Genomic DNA, 19,675 nt, shown 5'->3' with positions numbered 1-19,675 from the left:
GCCAAGACAGGTGCGTCACAAGGTCAGGCATTGAGAACCAGCTTGAACTACATCGTGAAACCCTGTCTCTACTAAAAAGACAAAAATTAGCCAGATGTGGTGGCACGCACCTGTAATCCCAGCTACTCAGGAGGCTGAGGAAGGACAATTGCTTGAACCCAGGAGGTGGAGGTTGTGGTGAGCCAAGATCGAGCCACTGCATTCCGTCTAAAAAAAAAAAAAAAAAAAAAAAAAATTATATAAAAGTACAAAGATCTTTCACAGTCAGGAAGAGCCAAAATGTTTTGGAAACTGTAGGTCAGGGGCCCAAGGCCAGGCAAGTGACATGGGACGGAGCAGGGAAGGCACGTGGAGCCTCACGGGTCCCGAGGGAGTCGAGTGTGGGCGCAGGGACTGCTCCTCTAGAGAAACATGAAGTTGGGGCATAGCCGTGGCCGCGGCAGCTTGTGTGGCCAGCTTCAGTGTTTTCTTGAGCAAGTTTATTTAATGCTTGGCAGGCCCCTGGCAAGGTTCCCTGGCAGGGGCAACCAACACACCCTCTCTCCTGTCTCCTCTCCAGGACCGCTCAGGAAGTGGCAGCGAGGAAGACTGAACCCCGACATTCCAGTCTCGACCCCGAGCCCCTCGTTCCAGAGCCGAGACGGCGTAGGCCTTAGCAGTAACGGGTAGCAACAGACGTAGTTTCAGACTTGGGATAAAACTGTATAAACAAAAGAATCTTCCATATTTATACGGCAGAGAAGCTGTAGGACTGTTTGTGACTGGCCCTGTCCTGGCATCAGTAGCGTTTGTAACAGCATTAACTGTCTAAAGAGAGAGAGAGAGAATTCTGAATTGGGGAACACACGATACCGTTTTTCTTTTCCTTTCCTAGCAGTACTGTCGCGCCGCAGTTTGGAGTCACTGTAGTTCAGCGTGGATGCATGTGCGTCACCGTCCACTCCTCGTACTGTATTTTACTGGACAGGTCAGACTCGCCGGGGTCCGGCGAGGGTATGTCAGTGTCACTGGATGTCAATCAGTAATAAATTAAACCAAGAACAAAATGCACAGCCTACAGGTGGACTCATGCCTGGCTCCCGGGGCTTCTGCCAGCAGTACTGGTGGGGCCACCTCCTGTCCAGGTCCCCGTCCTCCTTCCAGCACCAAAACCCATGGGGCCCGTTTCACAGAGGCAGACCCTGAAGGCGCGGCAGGGGAAGAGGACTTGCCTGGCTACGCGGGTGGCCTTTGCTGCTGCAGCTCTCCAGCATGTGTTCACCTGGGTCCTGCGGTGCGGGGAGCAGGCGGCTCCGCCCCTTCCCTGCCTTTGGCCAAGGCTGGGTTGGGGAGACCCTCACAGAAACAGAAGAGCTCTCGGTCAGGCCCATGACGCAGGAAGCTCAGGGCATAATGGGAGTCCCGGTGGTCAGGGAGGGCTTCTAAATCCAGAAAATAATTTGAGGGTTTTTTTTTTTTGAGACGAAGTCTGTGTCGCCCAGGCTAGAATGTAGAGGCACGATCTCGGCTCACTGCAACCTCTGCCTCCCAGGTTCAAGCCATTATCTTTCCTCAGCCTCCTGAGGAGCTGGCATTACAGGCCACCATGCCCATCTAATTTTTTGTATTTTTAGTAGAGACAGGCTTTCATCATGTTGGCCAGGCTGGTCTGAAACTCCTGACCTTAGGCGATCCACGCACCTTGGCCTCCCAAAGTGAAAGTGCAGAGAATAGCCTGGCCATTAATTTTTGTGTTTTTAGTAGAGGCGGGGTGTTACCATGTTACCCAGGCTGGTCTCGAACTCCTGAGCTCAAGCGATCCTCCTACCTCACCCTGTTTTTTAAATCGAGAGAGGGTGTTGCTCTGTTGCCCAGGCTGGAGTTCAGCAGCGCAGTCATAGCTCACTACAGCTTCAATTCAAAGCTCAGATAATCCTCCCTCTGCAGCCTCCACAGCATCTGGGTCCACAGAAGTGTGCCACCAAGCCCAGCTTGCATCTATTTTTAATAGCTGCTTTGAAGTCTTTTAAGTCCGACATGTTGGCCAGGATGGTCTTGAGCTCTTGACCTCGTGACCCACCTGCCTCGGCCTCCCCAAGTGCTGGGATTACACTGCACTCGGCTGCTCTTGTTTTTCTTTTGAAGGAGTCACCCTGGGTCAGCCGAGCTGAGACGTCAGTTGGTGATTGGTCAGAACTTTCGTCCAAACACTGAGTTAGTGATTGCCCAGGCAGTTTGCAGGCTGGCCCTACCTTTGTTTTCTGCCCGTGGTTCCTCTCGGGGTGCACTTGAGCTCCGCTGGGCAGAGACGTGCATCAGGCTCTCTTTGGAGTGACCTCAGATGATCTGCCCGCCTTGGGCTCCCCAAGTGCTGGGATTACCGGCGTCAGCCACCGTGCCTGGCCAAAAAAAAAATTTTTTTTTGAGACAAGAGTGTGGGTCTGTCACCAGGCTGGAGTGCAGTGGTACAATCTTGGCTCACTGCCACCTCTGCCTCCTGGGTTCAAGCAGTTCTCCTGCCTCAGCCTCCCAAGTAGATGGGACTACAGGAATGTGCCACCACACCCAGCTAATTTTTATATTTTTTAGTAGAGATGGGGTTTCACCATGTTGGCCTAGATAGTCTGCATCTGTTGACCCCATGATCCACCCACCTCAGGCTCCCAACGTGCTGCGAATACAGGCGTGAGCCACTGCACCCGGCCCCCCAAAAAATTTTTTTTTAAGGAAAATAATTTTTAAGAGAAAAAATGAGGGGAGCCTACAGAAAGAACTTTGTCTGACCACCTGTGCGAAGCCCATTCGTGGGGTCCCGGGGACACGTTAGCTACGGTGCAGGTGAGTGGTCCGGGCTGCAGCCCCGACTGGCCTAGATCTCAGACATCGACCTTGGCCTGGAACCAGCTTAATCCCTATGTGGACAGTGAGCCCAAGTCAGGGGCCTCCTTCACCCACGTGTCCTGGTGACAGCTGCCAGCTGGCCGCTACCCTTCCTGCCCTTTGCTCTCTGCACCTGCCCCTCTGGCTTCTCTTTCTCTCTCAGTCCTGCTGCCCAGCGCCTTTCTCCCAACAACCCCCAGGGCTGCAGGACTTCATTCCCGTTTCCCACATGACGCAAGTGGGGCACAGGGAGGTTGAACCACTGGTGTAAGGCTACACAGATCTGAGCTCGGGTTTTGGGGGGCACAAGAGTCCTCGGGGGCTGCCACCTGCTCTGGGGTCTGAAGCCAGTGACACTAAGACTTGAAGGTTAAAAGGTTCCCTGGAGGCCGGGCGCGGTGGCTCACGCCTGTAATCCCAGCACTTTGGGAGGCCGAGGCGGGTGGATCACGAGGTCAAGAAATCGAGACCATCCTGCTCAACATGGTGAAACCCCGTCTCTACTAAAAATACAAAAAATTAGCTGGGCATGGTGGCGCGTGCCTGTAATCCCAGCTACTCAGGAGGCTGAGGCAGGAGACTTGCCTGAACCCAGGAGGCGGAGGTTGCGGTGAGCCGAGATCGCGCCATTGCACTCCAGCCTGGGTAACAAGAGTGAAACTCCGCCTCAAAAAAAAAAAAAAAAAGGTCCCCTGGAACCAAGTGGTGAACTAAATAATGGGGGACAGGTGGGTGTGTCCCCAGGAATCAGGAGAGGCTTCCACAAGACACAACTGAGCAGGACCTTAAAGCTGAAGCACCGACGGTCAAGGCATGATGGGAGCCCATGGGGTGCCCTGACACGGCCTGGACTAGGAGGGGTAGTAGGAAGAATACTGCCAGGCGTGGTGGCTCAAGCCTGTAATCCCAGCACTTTGGGAGGCCGAGGTGGGTGGATCACGAGGTCAAGAGATCGAGACCATCCTGGTCAACGTGGTGAAACCCCGTCTCTACTAAAAATACAAAACATTAGCTGGGCATGGTGGCACGTGCCTGTAATCCCAGCTACTCAGGAGGCTGAGGCAGGAGAATTGCCTGAACCCAGGAGGCGGAGGTTGCAGTGAGCCGAGATCGCGCCATTGCACTCCAGCCTGGATAACAAGAGTGAAACTCCACCTCAAAAAAAAAAGAAAAAGAAAGAAAAGCCGGGCGCAGTGGCTCACGCCTATAATCCCAGCACTTTGGGAGGCCTTGGTGGGTGGATCACAAGGTCAGGAGATCGAGACCATCCTGGTCAACATGGTGAAACCCCGTCTCTACTAAAAATACAAAAAATTAGCTGGACATGGTGGCGCATGCCTGTAATCCCAGCTACTCAGGAGGCTGAGGCAGGAGAATTGCCTGAACCCAGGAGGCGGAGGTTGCGGTGAGCCGAGATCGCGCCATTGCACTCCAGCCTGGGTAACAAGAGCGAAACTCCGTCTCAAAAAAAAAAAAAAAGAAAAGAAAAGGAAGAATAGGGACGTCACACCTGGCAGATGGCCACGTTCTTTCCCATCCAATAGGCTCTCCTAGAGTCTTTTTTTTTTTTTTTGAAACAGAGTCTTGCCCTGTCGCCCAGGATGGAGTACAGTGGTGCCATAGCTTCCTGAGTAGCCAGGACTACAGGCACACACCCACGCCCAGTTAATTTTTGTGGGTTTTTTGTTTATTGAGATGGAGTCTTACTCTTGTGGCCCAGGCTGGAGTGCAATGGTGCAGTCTTGGCTCACAGCAACCTCCACCTCCCAGGTTCAAGCGATTCTCCTGCCTCCTCCTCCCAGCTAGCTGGGATTACGGGCATGCGCCACCACAACTGGCTATTTTTTGTTTGTTTGTTTGTTTTTGTATTTTTAGTAGAGACGGGGTTTCTCCATGTTGGTCAGGCTGGTCTCGAAATCCCGACCTCAGGTGATCTGCCCACCTTGGCCTCCCAAAGTGCTGGGATTATAGGCATGAGCCACCACACCCAGCAATTTCTGTATTTTTAGGAGAGGTGTAGTTTTGCCATGTTGGTCAGGCTGGTCTCGAACTCGTGACCTCAGGTGATCTGCCTGCCCCATCCTCCTAAAGTGCTGGGATTACAGGCATGAGCCACTGCACCTGGCCTCTCCTAGGGTCTTGCTCCCATCATGGAGTCTTATTTTCCTTCCCTTGAGTTTGGGTGGACGTGGGACTCACTGGTAACAAACACAGTTCAATGGAAGTGACATCATGCAACTACTAACAGTAGGTCACAGAAAGCACTACAGCTTCCACCTTGCTCACTCACTCTTGAATGACCAGTTTCCATATAACAGCCTGACTTTCTGGAGCCTGCCCTTTTGTGAGAAAGCCCAACCAAGCCCATGCTGTAAGACCACCAAGACCATGGGAACCGAGAGCAATGGCTGCCCCAGCCGTAGCCCTCAGCTGTCATGAGCTATATAAAAGACCCTGAGCCCAGACTGCCATGCTGATTCCTTCCCACACTCCTGACCGATAAAACCACGAGAGCGAATAAACCCATTGTTTGAAGCCACAAAGCTGTTAGGGTGATTTGTTAGGCAACTAGTCACTGGAACATCATAAACCAATTTTTTAAATGACAGGGATCTAATTAAACATGGAAAGATCTTGAGAACATTGTTGAGGATACAGAAAGGGATGGCAGCTGAGATGGACTCCTTAGGAGTGCTGCACAGTGAAGCAGATGTCCAGCTAGATGCCAGTTTGGACACACTGCATCCTGGATATGTATTGTGGACCATGTCACTTCTACATCACATTTAGAGAAAGCTTTGTCAGGACACACCCCCAAAACACAACACCCTGAACTGCTGCTATTACCCTTGGCAGTAGGGGAGGGAAGAGTGGAGTTAAGAAGATTCCCCAAGGTGGTGAGGTCACCTGGCCATTTTATTTTTGAGATGGAGTTTCGCTTTTTTTTTGCCCATGCTGGAATGAAGTGGCACCATTTCAGTTCACTGCAACCTCTGCCCCTCAGGTTCAAGTGATTGATTCTCTTGCCTCAGCCTCCCACGTAGCTGGGATTATGGGCACCTGCCACCATGCCCAGCTAATTTTTTTGTATTTTCAGTAGAGACAGGGTTTTGCCATGTTGGCCAGACTGGTCTCAAACTCCTGACCTCAGGTAATCCACCTGCCTTGGCCTCCCAAAGTGCTGAGATTACAAGTGTGAGCCACCGCACCTAGTCCACTAGCTGTTTTAAGAACCACTTTTTGGGCTGGGTACAGTGGCTCATGCCTATAATCCCAGCACTGTGGGAGGCCAAGACCATCCTGGCTAACATGGTGAAACTCCATCTGTACTAAAAATACAAAAAATTAGCCGGGTGTGGTGGCACGTGCCTGTAATCCCACCTACTCAGGAGGCTGAGGCAGGAGAATCATTTTTGTTTGTTTGTTTGTTTTTTTGTTTTTTTCTGAGACAGAGTTTCGCTCTTGTTACCCAGGCTGGAGTGCAATGGCGCAATCTCGGCTCACCGCAACCTCCGCCTCCTGGGTTCAGGCAATTCTCCTGCCTCAGCCTCCTGAGTAGCTGGGATTACAGGCACATGCTACCATGCCCAGCTAATGTTTTGTATTTTTAGTAGAGACGGTGTTTCACCATGTTGAGCAGGATGGTCTCGATCTCTTGACCTCGTGATCCACCCGCCTCAGCCTCCCAAAGTGCTGGGATTACAGGCTTGAGCCACCACGCCCGGCAGGAGAATCATTTGAACCTGAGAGGCAGAGGTTGTGGTGACCAGCATCTGCGCCACCGCACTCCAGCCTGGGTGACAGAGTGAGACTCTGTCTCAGAAAAAAAAAAAAAATACCTGCTGGAGTGTTAATATAAATGAGGTGTCCAGAGCCCAGCTACTCCCGATTGACCCATGTCTGATTCGGCTTCTGTGTCTGCACATCACAAGTAGCCACTGGCCTCCACAGAGTCTCTCAGCTGCCATCCCTTTCCATCAGGCCACATCAGCCAATCCCTACCCTCCTCATTCTCCTTCCTAAACATCCCCTCAACCCACACACCTCTGTCTCCACCCTTGGCCTTCACCTGCTCCAGCCCCAGGCCCGTGGCTGGCCTAGACCAGCATAGTCAACACCTTGGTTTCTCTGCTTTCACCCCCACTGCACTCCACATGGCCAGAAGGTTCTAAACTCTCACAGTTCCTCGTCAGCTGAGCCTGGTTGCCTGCCCAGTCCAAGCCTCAGCCAAAATTCTACACCACATACTTCTAGACACTGGCATGTACAGGGCCCCTCATGTGGCCAGTCTCCCTCTGAGCTCTCAGACATCAGTTCCTGCCTCTTCTTGCCTTCCTTGGTAATCTGGAGCAGGAAGTACTTGGGGCCCAGCACTTTGGGATGCTGAGGTAGGAGGATTGCTTGAGCCCAGAAGTTCAAAAGCAGCCTAGGCTCTACAAACAAATTTAAAACTTAAAAATTCAAAAAATGAGAAACACTTGCAGTTTCTTCTTAAGAAAGTCCTATGAAGGTCCATTTTCAAAGCATATTTCTGGCCAGGTATGGTGACACACGCCTGTAATCCCAGCTATTTGGGAGGCTGAGGCAAGAGAATTGCCTGAACCTGGAAGGCGCAGAGGTTGCTGCGAGCTGAGATTGTATCACTGCACTCCAGCCTGGGCAACAGAGTGGGACGGTCTCAGTAATAAAAAAGAGGCCAGGCGAGGTGGCCCACGCTTATAATCCCAGCACTGGGAGGCCAAGGCAGGTGGATCACCTGAGGTCAAGAGTTCAAGACTAACCTGACCAAAATGGAGAAACCACATCTCCACTAAAAACATAAAAATTGGCCAGTGGTGGTGCATGTCTGTAATCCCAGCTACTCAGAAGGCTGAGACAGACGAATTGCTTTAACCTGGGAGGTGGAAGATGCAATAAGCCAAGATTGCACCATTGCATTCCAGCCTGGACAACAAGAGCAAGACTCCATCTCTCTCTCTCTTCTTTTTTCTTTTTTATAAAGATGGGGTTTCACCATGTTGGTCAGGCTGGTCTTGAACTCCCGACCTCAGGTGATCGGCCCACCTTGGTCTCCAAAGTGCTTGGATTACAGGCGTGAGCCACTACACCTGGCTGAGACTCCATTTCAAAAAAATGGTGAAAACGTGGGCCGGGCGCGGTGGCTCAAGCCTGTAATCCCAGCACTTTGGGAGGCCGAGGCGGGTGGATCACGAGGTCGAGAGATCGAGACCATCCTGGTCAACATGGTGAAACCCCGTCTCTACTAAAAATACAAAAAACTAGCTGGGCATGGTGGCGCGTGCCTGTAATCCCAGCTACTCAGGAGGCTGAGGCATGAGAATTGCCTGAGCCCAGGTGGCGGAGGTTGCGGTGAGCCGAGATCGCGCCATTGCACTCCAGCCTGGGCAACAAGAGCGAAACTCCATCTCAAAAAAAAAAAAAAAAAAAAAAAATGGTGAAAACATAAAAGAAAATGCTAGCATGTATGCTGAATAAATAAGCACTTTGAGAAGTTGACAAGGAAGCTAGGCATGGTAGCTCATGCCTGTAATCTCAGCACATTGGGAGGCTGAGGCAGGATGATTGCTTGAGCCCGGGAGTTTGACACTAGTGTGGGTAACATATACGAAGACATCATCTCTACAAGGAAAAAAAAAATCAGCCAGGCATGGTGGTGTCTGCCTGGAGTCCCATCTACTCAGGAGGGTGAGGTGAGAGCATCACTTAAGTTGAGGGGTGTGAGGCTGCAGTGAGCTGTGATCCCACCACTGCCCTCTAGCCTGCTGACAGAGCAAGACTCTGTCTCAAAAAAAAAAGGAAGTTCTGTCACAGACTCCAACTCCAATGAACCTTGAGCATGTTATGCTCAGTGAAATAAGCCAGACACAAAAGGACAAATACTGTCTGATTGCACTCATAAGAGGTCCCTAGAATTGTGGAATGGCAGGTGCCACGGGCTAGGAGCAGGGTGGCCAGAGTTTCCTTTTGGGAAGATGAGAAAGTTCTGGAGATGGATGGTGGTCCTGGTGGTTGCCCAACCACGTTAACGTGCTTGATGCCACTGAACTGTGCAGTTAAAAGTGGTTAAGACGGGCAGGGCACGGTGGCTCACACCTGTAATCCCAGCACTTTGGGAGGCCAAAGTGGGTAGATCATGAGATCAGGAGATCAAGACCATACTGACCAATATGGTGAAACCCCATCTCTACTAAAAACCAAAAAATAGCCAGGTGTGGTGGCGCATGCCTGTAATCTCAGCTACTCAGGAGTCTGAGGCAGGAGAATCACTTGAACCCAGGAGGTGGAGGTTGCAGTGAGCCGACGAGATCAAGCCACTGCACTCCAGCCTGGGTGACAGAGCAAGACTCTGTCTCAAAAAAAAAAAAAAAAATTAGGCTGGGCTCGGTGGCTTGTGCCTGTAATCCCAGCATTTTGGGAAGCCGAGGTGGTTGGACCACACACGGTCAAGAGTTTGAGACCAGTGTGGCCAACATGGCAAAACCTATCTCTACTAAAAATATAAAAATCAGCCAGACACAGTCGTATGCACCTGTAATCCCAGCTACTTGGGAGGCTGAGGCAGGAGAGTAACTTGAACCTGGGAGGCAGAGGTTGCAGTGAGCCATGATTGCACTCCAGCCTAGATGACAGAATGAGACCCTGTCTCCAAACAAATATAAACAGGTTTTCTTAATTTCAAAAGGAAAGAAAAGGAGAATGTTCTTGTGGCAGGCGCCTAGCCCTATCCAGCACACTGAGACGGGGATGATGTCTCTTCCTTAAGACCACCAGTTCCAACCATTTCAACCCAGGACGGAGCCCCAATCAATCCCAGGCAGGGCACCAGTGTCGCCTTGTGAACTAAGACGCAGAGTGAGAACAGCAGACACCGAAGGCCTGGGGGCCCCTGCAGAGGGTTCTCACCAGCGTTTTCTCCCTGGATTCCCATCGGTTCTTGGCAGCAGAGTTAGGTCGGCTGGCAAGAGAGACGCATGAGGCCACAGCACCCTTGACATTGAGCTGGAGGGCAGGAGTTTGTCACTGATGACGCACAGAAGCTGGGGAAGCCAAAGTTAATCAGATGACTCGGAGGAGCTTTAAACAATCTTCTCTTTTCTTTCTCTTTCCATCCCTCTGTCCTTGTTTCCTACCTTCCTTTTTTCTTTTTTTCTCCTGTCTCTCCTTCCTTTTTTCTCTTCATTTCTTTCTGTTTTCTTATCTTTTTGAATTTTTTTTTTTTTTTTTGAGACGGAGTTTCGCTCTTGTTACCCAGGCTGGAGTGCAATGGCGCGATCTCGGCTCACCGCAACCTCCGCCTCCTGGGTTCAGGCAATTCTCCTGCCTCAGCCTCCTGAGTAGCTGGGATTACAGGCACGTGCCACCACGCCCAGCTACTTTTTTGTGTTTTTTTTTTTTAGTAGAGACGGGGTTTCACCATGTTGACCAGGATGGTCTCGATCTCTCGACCTCGTGATCCACCCGCCTCGGCCTCCCAAAGTGCTGGGATTACAGGCTTGAGCCACCGCACCCGGCCCTGAATTATTATTATTAGTTTGAGATGGAGTTTCGCTCTTGTCAACCAGGCTGGAGTGCAGTGGCATGATCTTGGCTCACTGCATCCTCTGTCTCCCAGATGCAGGCGATTCTCCTGCCTCAGCCTCCTGAGTAGCTGGGATTACAGGCATGTGCCACCATGCCCAGCTAACGTCTGCATTCTTAGTAGAAATGGGGTTTCACCATGTTCACCAGGCTGGTCTTGAACTCCTGACCTCAGGTGATCCGCCTGCCTTGGCCTCCCTAAGTGCTGGGATTACAGGCGTGAGCCACTGCGCCCGGCCAGTATTATTAGTTTTTAGACAGGGTCTTGCTCTGTTGCCCTTACTGGAGGGCAGTGGCACGATCCCAGCTCACTTCAGCCTCAACCTTCTGGGTTCAAGCAGTCCTCTTGCCTCAGCCTCCTGATTAGCTGGGACCACAGGCATGCTTCACCACACTCAACTAACTTTATTTTTTGTAGAGATGGAGTCTTGCTATGTTACCCAGGCTGTTCTCAAACTCCTGGCCTGAAGAGATCCTCCTGCTCCAGGGTCCCAAATTGCTGGGATTGCAGGCACAAACCACCATGCCTGACCTCTCTCTCTCTCTCTCTCTCTCTCTTTCTCCCTTTCGTTCTGTTTCTAATTATGGTGAAATACATGTAACATTTACTATCTTAACCATTTTTTTAAAATAGGGCCTCACATTTTGAGAAATCTGACGTTTCTTTGACAAAACTGCTACAATTAATCTGTAACTCCTCGTTTTTTTTTTGTTTTTGTTTTTTGAGACAGAGTCTCGCTCTGTCACCCAGGCTGGAAGTCGATGGCACAATTTCGGCTCACGGCAACCTCTGCCTTCCACGTTCAAGCAATTCTCCTACCTCAGCCTCCTGCGTAGCTGGAATTACAGGCACCAGCCACCACACCCGACTAATTTTTGTATTTTTAGCAGAGAGAGTTTTGGCATGTTGGTCAGGCTAGTCTCGAACTCCTGACCTCAGGTGATCCACCTGCCTCAGCCTCCCCAAGTGCTGGGATTACAGGCATGAGCCACCACGCCTAGCCCTCTTAAGCATTTTTTTTTTTTTTTTTTTTTTTTTGAGATGGAGTCTCTGTAGCCCAGGCTGGAGTGCAATGGCACAATCTTGGCTCACTGCAACCTCTGCCTTCCAGGTTCAAGCAATTCTCCTGCCTAAGCCTTCTGAGTAGCTGGGATTACAGATGTGCACCACCATGCCCAGCTAATTTGTGTGTGTGTGTGTGTGTGTGTGTGTGTGTGTGTGTGTGTTTGTTTGTTTGTTTTAGTAGAGAAGATGGGGTTTCATTATGTTGGTCAGGCTGGTTTCAAACTCCCGACCTTGTCATCTGTCAGCCTCAGCCTCCCAAAGTGATGGGCTGATAGGCATGAGCCCGGGAAAATTTTGTATTTTTGGTAGAGATGAGGTTTCACCATGTTGGTAAGGCTGGTCTTAAACTCCTGGCTTCAAGTGACCCTCCTGCCTCAGCCTCCCAAAGTGCTGGGATTACAGGTGTGAGCCACTGTGCCCGGCCAATATGACACACAGGTAATGAGGTCCAACATAGGAGACACGAGTGAGAAACACCCACTGCCCCCGTCCCCGTCTCCAGACCAGGACCCACAGCTGTGCAGTTTTCAAGGTTATAGCCACTTGCTGCTTGTGTAGTTGACATTCAGTCTCAGTCAGGGTGGAGTCCTGGACTCTGGCCCATCTTGGCTCCCACCAACATCTTTCCTTCAGCCTTGGTTCTTCCACAGTCACCCGATGCCAGGTAACAGAGTCTGTTCCCCAGCAACCACACCTGATGTGCTCACCTCTGGGAAATGGAAGACCTCGAAGCCCAGGCCTTTGTAGACCACCAGTAGACTGTGGTCAACAAACACCGGACCTTGGCCTTTGGAACCTCCAGGGCATCTCAGCCAAAATACAAAGAGAATCTGGAGCCAGGCACGCTGGCTCACGCCTGTAATCACAGCACTTTGGGAGGCCGAGGCAGGCGGATCATGAGGTCAAGAGACTGAGACCAGCCTGGCCAACATGATGAAACACAGTCTCTACTAAAAATACAAAAATTAGCTGGGCAAGGCCAGGCTTGGTGGCTCATGCCTATAATCCCAGTACTTTGGAAGGCTGAGGAGGGGGCATCATGACGTCAGGATTTTGAGAACAGCCTGACCAATATGGTGAAACCCTGTTTCTACTAAAAATAGAAAAATTAGCCGGGCATGGTGGCGGGCACCTGTCATCCCAGCTACTCGGGAGGCTGAGGCAGGAGAATCACTTGAACCCGGGAGGTGGAGGTTGCAGTGAGCCAAGATCGCGCCACTGCACTTCAGCCTGGGCGACAAACAAAAACAGAATCTAACCGGGCGCGGTGGCTCACGCCTGTAATCCCAGCACTTTGGGAGGCTGAGGCGGGTGGATCACGAGGTCAAGAGATCGAGACCATCCTGGTCAACAAGGTGAAACCCCGTCTCTACTAAAAATACAAAAAATTAGCTGGGCATGGTGGCGCGTGCCTGTAATCCCAGCTACTCAGGAGGCTGAGGCAGGAGAACTGCCTGAACCCAGGAGGCGGAGGTTGCGGTGAGCCGAGAATACGCCATTGCACTCCAGCCTGGGTAACGAGAGCGAGACTCCGTCTCAGGAAAAAAAAAAAAAAAAAAAAAAAAAACAGAATCTAACCTTTCCTGTTGGCCACTGAGGATGCCTGTGAGCATCTGAGTCAGGGCACATCCCTTCTCTGCTCAGAAGCCTCTATGGCCCCTGCTTGGGGTGAAAGGCAAAGTTCTGCCTGCACCCCCTAAGGTTCTGCCCGCACCCCCTAAGGTTCTGCCTGCTCTACTTTGTCACATCCCTGCCCCCACAGCCTCCCACTCCCTCCACTCCAGCCACAATGACTTCTCTTCCCCAGGGGAATGTCCCAACCTTATTTCCATAAGGTCTCAGGGACCTCACATCTGCTCTTTCCTCTGCCCTCAGCACCCTTCCCTCAGCTTTACCTTTAGTTTTTTTTCCCCCACGTCAGCCTCCCAAGTAGCTGGGACCATAGGCATGTACCACCATGCCTGGCCGATTTTTTTATTTTTCAGTACAGAAGGGTTGGGGGGGCGGGGTGTCTGTGTTGCTCAGGCTGGTCTCGAACCCCTGGTCCCAAGAGATCCTCCCGCCTTGGCCTCCCAAAGTGCTGAGATGACCATTGTGAGCCACAAACCCTGGCGTTCCCTTAGTTTATCACTATTAGATCATATTGCCTTTGTCTGATCAAACTTCACGAGTATCCAAGTCATCAAATTTCGCACAAAAATACACAGGGTGGGTGTGGTGGCTCAGGCCTGTAAACCCAGCACTTAGGGAGGCCAAGGCAGTCGGATCACTTGAGGTCAGTAGTTCAAAACCAACCTGGCCAACATGGTAAAACCCGTCTCTACTAAAAATACAAAAATTAGCCAAGTGTGGTGGCAGGTGCCTGTAATCTTAGCTACTTAGGAGGCTGAGGCAGGAGAATCGCTTGAACCTGGGAGGTGGAGATTGCAATGAGCCAAGGACGAACCACTGCACCCCAACCTGGGTGATCGAGTGAGACTCCATCTCAAAAAAAAAAAAAGATAAATAAAAATAAAAATACACAAATTTCCCCTTTCCTGGGGATCTTCATTTCTAAAGATTTTCAAGCCACTACAACTTTTTATTTTGTTTTTTGAGATGGAACATTATTTTCCAGAACCTTCTTTAAGATATATCAATAAGTGAAACTGGGATATAGAACAGTATGAATGGGTACTACAATCTACGGGGGGAAATGGAGGGGAATATGATGTACTCTCTTCCTTGTGTATGCTTAGAATGTTCTAGAAAAATACACTTAAAATGTCAGCAGTCCTGGCCAGGCGTGGTGGCTTATACCTGTAATCCCAGCACTTTGGGAGGCCAACGAGGATGGAGTACAAGGTCAGAGGTTTGAGATCAGCCTGGCCAACTTAGTGAAATCCTGTCTATACTACAAATACAAAAATTAGCCAGGTGTGGTGGTGCACGCCTGTAATCTCAACTCCCTGGGAGGCTGAGGCAGGAGAATCGCTTGATCCCAGGAGGCAGAGGTTGCAGTGAGCTGAGATTGTGTCATTGCACTCCAGCCTGGGGAACAGAGCAAGACTCTGACTCAAAAAAAAAAAAAACAACAAAAAATGAAAAAAAGGTTAGCATAATTGTAAGAGGGGAAGGAACCTGGGTGGGATAGACGTTTTTCTGTATGTCCATCTTTTGAACGCTTTTGCTTTTTTTTTTTTTTTTTTTTTTTTTTTTTAGACGGAGTTTCGCTTGTTACCCAGGCTGGAGTGCAATGGCGCGATCTCAGCTCACTGCCACCTCCGCCTCCTGGGTTCAGGCAATTCTCCTGCCTCAGCCTCCTGAGTAGCTGGGATTACAGGCACACACCACCACGCCCAGCTAATTTTTTGTATTTTTAGTAGAGACGGGGTTTCACCATGTTGACCAGGATGGTCTCAATCTCTCGACCTCATGATCCACCCGCCTCGGCCTCCCAAAGTGCTGGGATTACAGGCTTGAGCCACCGCGCCCGGCCTGTAAATCTTTTTATTATAGTAAAATAGATATAAATTTTATTTATTATTTATTTTTGGACAAGAGTTTCACTCTACTGGCCAGGCCGGAGTACAGTAGCATGCATGATATTGGCTCACTGCAACCTCTACCTCTTGGTCTCTTCTGCCTCAGCTTCCCAAGTAGCTGTGATAACAGATACATGCCACCATAACCAACTAATTTTTTTTTTTTTTTTAAAGACGGGGTTTCACCATGTTCATCAGGCTGGTCTTGAACTCCTGACCTCAGGTGATCCGCCCACCTTGGCCAAAGTGCTTGAATTACAGGTGTGAGCCACCACGCCCAGCCAATTTTGTATTTTTAGTAGACGGGGTTTTGCGAAGTTAGCCAGGCTGGTCTCGAACTCCTGATCTTGTGATCCACCCACCTCAGCCTCCCAAAGTGCTGGGATTACAGGCGTGAGCCACCATGCCTGGTCAAACAATACCATTTTTTAAAAATGTATCAAAAGACACAAATTTCAAACAAATGACATGATCCAGAGCTTGTAAGATTACAGGGAAACTCCACCTGCCACATATTGTTGGCAAGTACATAAATTGATCCCTTTGAGAGGAAGCTAGCAACAGGTATTAAAATTTAAACCACTGAGAACTACTCATGCCCTTTAATTCACTAGTCTCACAGAAGTAAAAAAAATACCTAAAAAAACATGCACAAGGACATCCATTATAACACTGCTTATAACATAATTAAAAACTAGAAACAATCTACTTGCCGCACAATAGAGAAACAGGCAATAAATCATGCATGATACATGCCTATGATGAGATCATCTTTTTTTTTTTGAGACGGAGTTTCGCTCTTGTTACCCAGGCTGGAGTGCAATGGCGCGATCTTGGCTCACCGCAACCTCCGCCTCCTGGGTTCAGGCAATTCTCCTGCCTCAGCCTCCTGAGTAGCTGGGATTACAGGCACGTGCCACCATGCCCAGCTAATGTTTTGTATTTTTAGTAGAGACGGGGTTTCACCATGTTGACCAGGATGGTCTCGATTTCTTGACCTCATGATCCACCCGCCTTGGCCTCCCAAAGTGCTGGGATTACAGGTGTGAGCCACCGCGCCCAGCTGCAAATGCAAGTTTTAAACTACCTACTCCGTACCAAGCACCTTTCTCCAACATTCTACTCCACTCACACTTAAAGACGCTAAGCACACACGCTGATTATAGAAGTATACCAGAAAGAACTTTCACAACTAGATACAGCAGGATCTTGTTAAAGACCAAGCCCATTATTTCCAAACATCAATTCTAGGTGGTAAAACCTGGAATGATAAAGTCAGTCAGTCAATCTGTGAAGCACAGCTTGGTACAATTTCCCAGAAGGTCATAAAGGGCTCTGAAAACCAACTTTGATTATTTAGATTGGGGCGTTTTTTTCCTTCCAAGAATATAAATACCATAAATGACATATTCCTTCGACTTCACTTTTTTTTTAGTGCCACAATCATCAAGTAGTGCAAGTAGGCCTCGCATACTCAATTCCATTCTTATTATTCCTTTTTTTTTTTTTTTTTTTTTTTGAGACGGAGTTTCACTCTTGTTACCCAGGCTGGAGTGCAATGGCACGATCTCCGCTCACCGCAGCCTCCGCCTCCTGGGTTCAGGCAATTCTCCTGCCTCAGCCTTCTGAGTAGCTGGGATTACAGGCACGTGTCACCATGCCCAGCTAATTTTTTGTATCTTTAGTAGAGACGGGGTTTCACCATGTTGACCAGGATGGTCTCGATCTCTCGACCTTGTGATCCACCCGCCTCAGCCTCCCAAAGTGCTGGGATTACAGGCTTGAGCCACCGTGCCCGGCTATTATTCCTAATACTCCAAAATAATTCTATCATTTTATATGCACATTCATGTTGCTATTTTTAGAGATAAAATACAAAGGCATGAATTAACCTCTTGGTTAATTCGTGGGTGAAAATACTGAGGTTTAAGGAAGCTAAGAAATGAACGCTGAGCTTGCCGGTTAAGAAACCAGGTCCTGGCCAAGTGCGGTGGCTCATGCCTGTAATCCCAGCACTTTGGGAGGCAGAGGCGGGCAGATCACGAGGTTCGAGACCATCCTGGCCAACATGGTGAAACCCCGTCTCTACTAAAAAAAAAACAAACACAAAAATTAGCTGGGCGTGGTGGTGCACACCTGTAGAGGCAGGAGAATTGCTTGAACTCGGGAGGCGGAGGTTGCAGTGAGCCGAGATTGTGCCACTGTTCTCCAGCCTGGACACAGAGCAAGACTGTCTCAAAAAAAAAAAAAAGAAAGAAAGAAACCAGGTCCTTTATGCTGAAACTTGATTATGACAGCCTAGCAAAAAAAAAAAAAAAAAGAAAAAAAAAAGGGGGGGGTGGGGGGGAAAGAAACCAGGTCCTTTAGACTCCCAGGCCCCAACACTTACCATTAAGCCACACTGCCACTCAGGGAATGCTTCTGAATCCAGTGACTGTACCCAACTAGTTTCGCGTCACGTAACTGGATGCAAAGAGCTCCACAGTAAGGACTGGAATGGCGGGAGAGCTCGCTCCCTAGGCAGATCTTTTTCCTTTAACGATTATAGCACCTGTTCCCGATTTTCATCCTCCCCCTCGGGCAGAACCCACGTGCCCATCCCCCGCTACCCGGAACCACTCCCTCCCCACACGCCCCCACGCTACCCAGTAGCCTCCCCACCCCGTTCCCGGCGTCCTCCCGCGAGCGAGCGCAGCGACGGCCGCCAACGCGCCCGCGCCGCAGCCCGCACGCTCCCGCCTCCCGCACATTCCCGCCTCCGCACGCTCCCGCCTCCCGCACGCTCCCGCCTCCGCACGCTCCCGCCTCCCGCACGCTCCCGCCTCCGCACGCTCCCGCCTCCGCCCGGCGGGTCACCCCTGGGCCTGCGCGCGCGCTCCCCGCCGCCCGCCCGGAGGTCCTCCCGCGAGGCCTCACCGTCACGCAGGGAAGCCGCGCCCGGCGGCGCCAAGACCAGGAGGCCGGCCTCGGGGGCGGGGATGGGCAGGGAAGCGGCGTCCGGGGCTCGCGCGGGCTCAGCTGGCAGAGGAGGCGTCGACCGAGCTGCCGCCGCCCCGGGAGGAACCACTAAGGCTGGAGCCGCCACAGCCGCGGGCAGAGACCGACCCGACAGCCCCCTTCAAATGTACCTTATTAGCCATCTTCAAGTTCAGAGGCATTAAAGTGCGTTCACACTGTGCAAGCATCACCGCCGCTCACCTGCAGAAGTGTTTCATCTTCCACAACGAAAACCCATACCCAATTCCCCCGTCCTTCCTCGCATCAGCCCCTGGTCTAATCATTATTCTACTTGTATGAATTTGCCTATTCTAGGACCTAATCGAAGTGGAGTCAAATCTATCTGTCCTTTTGCTTTTTTTTTTTTTTTTTTTTTTTTTGGAGAAGAAGTCTTGCTCTGTCACCAAGGTAGAGCGCAATGGTGGGATCTAGGCTCACTGCAACCTCCTCCACCCAGGTTCAAGCGATTCCCCTGCCTCTGCCTCCTGAGTAGTGAGCCCCCACGCCAGGCTAATATTTTGTATTTCAGTAGAGGCGGGGGTTTCACCATGTTGGCCAGGATGGTCTCGAATCTCTCGACCTCGTGATCCACGCACCTCGGCCTCCCAAAGTGCTGGGATTACAGGCGTGAGCCACCGCGCCCGGTCTCGATATACAAATACTTCTTTGGGGCTCTGCGTTCAATGCTTTTGGACATATTTCAGATGTGGAATTTCTAAATTAAAAGGTAATTCCTTTTTTTTTTTTTTTTTTGAGACAGACTCTAGCTCTTGTCGCCCAAGCTGGAGAGCAATGGTGTGATCTCGGCTCACTGCAATCTCTGCCTCCTGGGTTCAAGTGATTCTCTTGCCTCAGCCTCTCCAGTAGCTGGGACTATGTGTGCTACCATGCCCAGCTAATTATTTTCTTTTTCTTTTTCTTTCTTTTTTTTTTTTTTTGAGACGGAGTTTCACTCTTGTTACCCAGGCTGGAGTGCAATGGCACGATCTCGGCTCACGGCAACCTCCGCCTCCTGGGTTCAGGCAATTCTCCTGCCTCAGCCTCTTGAGTAGCTGGGATTACAGGCACGCGCCACCATGCCCAGCTGATTTTTTTGTATTTTTGGTAGAGACGGGGTTTCACCATGTTGACCAGGATGGTCTCGATCTCTTGACCTCGTGATCCACCCGCCTCGGCCTCCCAAAGTGCTGGGATTACAGGCTTGAGCCACCGCGCCCAGCTATTTTCTTTTTCTTTTCTTTTTTTTTTTTTTTTTTTGAGATGCAGTTTCGCTCTTGTTGCCCAGGCTGGAGTGCAATGGCGCGATCTCAGCTCACTGCAACCTCCACCTCCTGGGTTCAAGCAATTCTATTGCCTCAGCCTCCTGAGTAGCTGGGATTACAGGCATGCACCACCATGCCCAGCTAATTTTGTATTTTTAATAGAGATAGAATTTCACCATGCTGATCAGGTTGCTCTCGAACTCCTGACCTCAGGTGAGGTCATGCACCTTGGCCTCCCAAAGTGCGGGGATTACAGTCATGAGCCACCTCACCAGCCTTTTTATTTTCTTTAAGTTCTGGGATACATGTGCAGAACATGCAGGACATGCCATGGTGGTTTGCTGCACCCATCAACCTGTCATCTACAT

At 50.4% G+C, this 19,675-nt stretch overlaps 1 protein-coding gene and 1 long non-coding RNA gene across 14 annotated transcripts in view; one reads left to right on the top strand and one right to left on the bottom strand.

The window, feature by feature from the left end:
- SMARCA4 (SWI/SNF related BAF chromatin remodeling complex subunit ATPase 4) overlaps nucleotides 1–1,046 on the top strand; it is a 96,217-nt gene extending 95,171 nt beyond the window's left edge. For all 13 annotated transcript variants that reach the window (XM_039466216.2, XM_074384619.1, XM_039466219.2 and 10 more), the window contains one exon: nucleotides 560–1,046. In XM_039466216.2, the coding sequence (XP_039322150.1) occupies nucleotides 560–592 (33 nt within the window). In that variant the 3' untranslated portion in view covers nucleotides 593–1,046. The remainder of the gene's footprint in view (nucleotides 1–559) is intronic.
- LOC141581033 (uncharacterized) lies at nucleotides 257–17,847 on the bottom strand. Its single transcript, XR_012513446.1, has 2 exons — nucleotides 17,438–17,847; nucleotides 257–2,378 (listed from the first exon to the last, which is right to left on the bottom strand). It is a non-coding gene; the product is annotated as an uncharacterized LOC141581033 (long non-coding RNA).
- Between the last annotated feature and the right edge of the window lie 1,828 nt (nucleotides 17,848–19,675).

The sequence above is a fragment of the Saimiri boliviensis genome, chromosome 14, assembly GCF_048565385.1.
Source record: "Saimiri boliviensis isolate mSaiBol1 chromosome 14, mSaiBol1.pri, whole genome shotgun sequence".
NCBI lineage: Eukaryota > Metazoa > Chordata > Mammalia > Primates > Cebidae > Saimiri > Saimiri boliviensis.
The sequence above is the reverse complement of the archived record's forward strand: the minus strand, read 5'-3'. Positions and strand labels throughout refer to the sequence as shown.